The sequence below is a fragment of the Malania oleifera genome, chromosome 1 (assembly GCF_029873635.1).
Source record: "Malania oleifera isolate guangnan ecotype guangnan chromosome 1, ASM2987363v1, whole genome shotgun sequence".
Classification (NCBI taxonomy): domain Eukaryota; kingdom Viridiplantae; phylum Streptophyta; class Magnoliopsida; order Santalales; family Ximeniaceae; genus Malania; species Malania oleifera.
Genome location: NC_080417.1, coordinates 81584591 through 81589980, shown reverse-complemented (window position 1 = coordinate 81589980; position 5390 = coordinate 81584591). Strand labels below are relative to the sequence as shown.

Below are 5390 nucleotides of genomic sequence, written 5' to 3'. Positions count from 1 at the left end.
GACACGTCCTCCACCAACCGTAAGAGAACCCCAGCGCAGACAAATAGGCTAACAAACCAGTGAAGAACGAGGAGAAAACCTACCTTAACAAGAAGGTAGAAGATGCAAACAGTGTGGACGTCAACCAACAAAGATCTACGGAACTCGAAGAAAGAATCAAAAAGATAGATCATATAGAGAAGATGATGAAAGAGGGCAGAACCAAACCCTACTACGGGGAAGCATCCCTGAGGTCTTCGGAGCCGCCATTTAATAAAGAAATCATGGAGGCTCCATTGCCAAGTAGATTCAAGATGCCCACCTTTGACAGGTACGAAGGTTTATCTGACCCAATTGATCACTTGGATAATTTTAAAATGTTGATGCAGTTGCAAAGGGCTCCAAACGCAATCATGTGTCGAGCTTTTGCAACCACCCTTAAGGGTACTGCCAGAGATTGGTACCGAACACTGCGACCCTGATCCATCAGTTCCTTCTCAGACATGGAACAACTCTTCACCGGCCACTTCCTTAGTAGCAGGAGAGTTGCTAAAACAACTAGCCATCTCATGAGTATGGCGCAAGGAGAGCAGGAGACTCTAAAAGTTTTCATGCATCGCTTCAACACGGCAACCCTAGAAATCTGCAACTTAGACATGGGGGTGGCCTTAGTAGCCCTGACAACGGCTCTCCAGCCTGGAAGCTTCTTATACTCGCTGGGGAAAAAGTCTCCAGTAGACATGGGGGAGCTGATGGTCCGAGCGCAGAAGTATATCAATCTGGAGGAGATGATGGATACGAGAGGAGGTCTCATAGAGCGGAAAAGGAAAAACATTAGCAGGGAAATAGGAGATCCCTATAGATCCGCAAAAAGACACGAGACTAGTGCGCTGCACGCGGGTCAAAAGATGAGAGGACAGCACAACAAGTTCTCCACCTACACACCCCTGAACATACCGCGCTCGGAATTACTGATACAAATCAGAAAAAAGGATTACATCTCGTGGCCTGATCCCATGCGAACACCTCTTCATAAGCGGGACATGTACAAGTTCTGCGCATTCCATAGGGATCACGGCACGACATAGAAGAATGCTTTCAATTAAAGAAAGAAATCGAAGTCCTAATAAGAAGAGGACACCTATCAAAGTTTGTGAAGAGAGAAGATCCCGTGCGGGAACCTTACGAACAGAGGAGGCATGGCGTAAAAGAAAAAGAAGAGCAGGTCATAGGCAAGATCGCGGTGATCTTCGGAGGATCCGCTAGTGGAGGAGATAACGGGAGTGCCCACAAAAGATATGCTAAACAGGTGTTATCAATAGAGAAGGGGGAATAGTAGCAAACGAAATAAAAAAAGATGACATCATAACTTTTGATAGCGGAGATGAAGAAGGGGTGCAGCAGCCACATGATGACGCCCTGGTGCTCTCCCTACTTGTGGCCAATTACATGGTTAGACGCATATTGATAGACAATAGGAGCTCAGCTAACATCATGTTCTGGTCTGTCCTAGTCGGGATGAAGATCGACAAGCAACGACTCAAACCGATCTCGACCCCCCTGGTAGGATTCGGAGGAGACATTGTTCACCCCTTGGGAGCAATCACGTTACCGGTGACAATAGGGACGAACCCGCAGCAAGTCACGACACTGATGAAATTCCTTGTTGTCGACCGACTTTCGGTGTACAATGTCATCTTGGGTTGCCCTTTCCTCAATGCAATTCGCGCTATAACGTCAACATACCACCTCAAAATCAAATTCCCTACACCACAAGGGATAGGATTTGTCAAGGGAGATTAGGCCGCTGCTCGGAGCTGCTACGTAATGGCCTTGAAAGGGAAGATGGAGGCTAGAGAAACTCTAACGGTGGAAGATCTAGAAGTAAGGGGAGAATATCCCCAAATTAGTACAGTAGATGAAGACATCAGGCATATACCCCTGAAGGACCACCAGGAGAGAAGTGTACAGATCGGAAGTCACCTGCCCGACACCTTCAGAGCGGAGCTGAGCGAACTGTTGGACGAATTTGCTGATTTGTTCGCTTGGTCGGCCGCAGATATGCCCGGCATTGATCCTACAGTCATAGAGCACAGGCTGTAGGTCGACCCCAATCACCGACCTGTGAAACAAAAAAAAAGGAGCTTCGCGATTGAGCGGATCAAAATAATCGATGAGGAAGTGACGAAGCTGGTACAGGCCCACTTCATCCAGGAGGTAGACTACCCAGAGTGGCTGAGCAACGTGGTTCTAGTAAGGAAGCCGAACGGAAAATGGCGCACTTGCATAGACTTCACGAACCTGAATAAGGCATACCCGAAGGACAGCTTCCCTCTTCCTCGAATCGATCAGCTAGTGGACTCGACCTCGGGGCACGAGCTCCTCAGTTTCATGGATGCCTACTTAGGGTACAACCAAATCCCTATGAGTCGAGCTGATGAGGGAAAAACTTCTTTCATCACCGAAAGGGGCTTATATTGTTACCGGGTGATGCCCTTCGGCTTAAAAAATGCAGGGGCCACATATCAAAGGTTGGTGAACAAAATCTTTAAAGATCAACTCGGAAAAACAATAGAGGCGTACGTAGACAATATGTTGGTAAAAAACATGGAAGCAGGGCAACATTGTAAAGATTTGAGGGAAACGTTCGAGCTTCTTCGCCGGTACCACATGAAACTGAACCCATCAAAGTGTGTATTCGGTGTTTTTGCAGGAAAGTTCCTGGGCTTTATGGTGACTCATAGAGGTATAGAAGCAAACCTGGATAAAATACGAGCGCTGCTGGAAATGGAAGCTCCGAGGACTAAAAAAGAGATCCAAGTTTTGACTGGGAGGATAGCCTCCCTTAGCAGGTTTGTCTTAGGGGACAAAGGCTTACCTTTCTTCAGAGCACTACGGAAGAAGGGAGGATTCGAATGGGAGGAGGAGCAGGCCAAAGCCTTCGAACAGCTTAAGCAATACCTCGGATCCCCTCCTCTCTTGACAAAGGCAAAGAATGGGGAAGACCTCTATCTATATATAGCATCCACGGAAAATGCTGTTAGCTCGGTCCTGGTCCGGGAAGAAGGCAAGAAGCATCAGCCCATACATTACACTAGCAAGGTGTTGAGTGGAGCCGAAAAGAACTATTGCATGGCGGAAAAAGCCTCCTTCTCCATCATCTATGCGACACGAAAATTAAGGCCCTATTTTCAAGCCCACAAGGTAGTTGTGTTAGCAAACCTACCAATGAGACAAATTCTACCGCGGTCAAAGAGTTCGAGAAGGATGACGAAGTGGTCAATCGAATTAAGTGAGTTCGACATACAGTATCAACCAAGGCCTGCTGTCAAGGCCCAGGTACTCGCTGATTTTATAGCAGAAAGGCTCCCTGATTCATCCACTAAGTCAGACATGTGGACACTGCATGTTGATGGGTCCTCTAATGCTGCTGGAGGGGGAGCTGGATTCATCCTTTCAGCCCCGGACGGTAGTGAAACTCTTTTCGCACTAAAGCTGGAGTTCATAGCAACCAACAACGAGGCGGAGTATGAAGCTTTGTTAGCAGGCCTAGGCCTGGCAGAAGCGTTAGGGGTGGCACAGATCAAAGTATTGAGTGATTCCTAGCTGGTGGTAGAGCAGCTAAAAAGAGAATTTGAGGCTAGGGATCTAAGACTGAAGAAATATCTCATTAAGGCCCGATACTACACAAAAGCATTCATTCAGTTCGATATAGAACGTGTACCAAGGGCAAAGAACAAAAAGGCGGACGCACTCGCGAAATTGGCCTCAGCAACCAATTCGGAATGGAAAGACGCTATTTATCTTAAACGAATAGGGAAACCCTCATACGAGGAGGACAGAATTAACTCAGTAGAGTCCGAAATCAACAATGACGATTGGAGAGCGTCTCTATTCCTATACCTTCAGGACGGATCCCTACCAGAGGACAATAAGGAAGCTCTGAAGGTGAGGAGGAAAGCTGCAAGATATACGTTGATGGGCTGGGAGCTCTATAGGCGATCCCTAACACTGCCCTACCTTCGGTGTCTAAGCAACGAGGAAGGGGAGTACATACTACGGGAAATCCATGAAGGAGTTTGCCGAAACCACCTTGCCAATAGGGCTTTGGTCCACAAGGCTATGCGACAGGGATTTTACTGGCCCACAATGAAGAAGGACGCGGTCGAGCTTGTCAAAAGATGCGACAGATGTCAAAGATGCGCAGTAGTACCACACGTACCCTCTAATCTACTCTCCCCTTTAACCAGTCCCTGCCCTTTCGTGCAGTGGGGGATAGACATCCTCGGATCTCTACCACAGACAACTGGCCAGAAAAATTTTTTGTTGGTAGCAATAGATTATTTCACTAAGTGGGTAGAGGTCAAACCTCTAGCCACCATAACAGAGCAGAACATTACGCGCTTTGTGTGGACGGTAGTGGTTTTCCGTTTCGAAATTCCTTGGGCAATAGTTACGAACCGCGGGAGGCAGTTCGACAACAAACGCTTCAAAAAGTTCTGTTCGGACCTATCTATTAAGCTCGTCTTCGCATCAGTGGCGCACCCCCGGAGCAATGGACAAGTAGAGAACATAAACCGGACGATATTGCACGGGTTGAGGACGCGACTCGAATCTATGCAAGGTAGATGGGTAGAGGAACTCCCCTCACTCATATGGGCATACCACACCACCAAGAGGGCGGCAACAGGGGAAACCTCTTTTATGCTCGCCTTTGGCACAAAAGCGGTCATCCCAGCAAAGGTAGGGATACCCTCCTGGCGAAGGCAGTACTTCAGTGAGCAAACCAACAACGAAGAGATCAGATCAAAAATAGAATTACTGGAAAAGAGACAGGACCAGGCGAGTCTAAAAGTTGCAGCATACCAACAGAAAGTAGCTAAGTACTACAACAAATGCGTCAAACTATGAAATTTCCAGCCGGGAGACTTAGTCCTAAGGAAGACGCGGAACAACCCTTCCAAGTCAGGGTCACACAAGTTAAAACCCAACTGGGAGGGCCTATACAAAGTCACAACTGAGATAAAGCTAGGGACATACAAGTTGGAAGATGTAGGGGGGAAAGAGATTAAGAACACATGGAACTCGAAAATGTTAAAAAAATACTATTCTTAAAAAGCGCTTCTTGTAGTGCTGTAATAAAAGTATCAATTACAATAGTTGTACTACGTCAATAAAGTTTGAAAAATTACAAGTTCAGTTCCTACGGACTAGTTTGCTTTACTTCCCTCTCCAGCTTCCTCCTCCTCTCCCTCCTCGTCCTCGTCCAGATCTTCGGTGGATTCAGAACTCTCATTGCCATAACCATGTGAGCTCACACCATCCAGTAGAAGCTCAGGGTGTTTGGTTTTGACTTGGTCTCGGCACCTCCTGAATCCCACCCGATATGCTTTGGAAGTATCAATGACGAA

At 47.2% G+C, this 5390-nt stretch overlaps 1 protein-coding gene across 1 annotated transcript; it reads left to right on the top strand.

The window, feature by feature from the left end:
* Window positions 1-3246: 3246 nt before the first annotated feature.
* On the top strand, window positions 3247-4890 carry LOC131145624 (uncharacterized). Its single transcript, XM_058094840.1, has 3 exons — window positions 3247-3567; window positions 3685-4171; window positions 4355-4890. The coding sequence occupies exons 1-3, from the start codon at window positions 3247-3249 to the stop codon at window positions 4888-4890; spliced, it is 1344 nt and encodes a 447-aa protein (XP_057950823.1).
* Window positions 4891-5390: the final 500 nt, after the last annotated feature.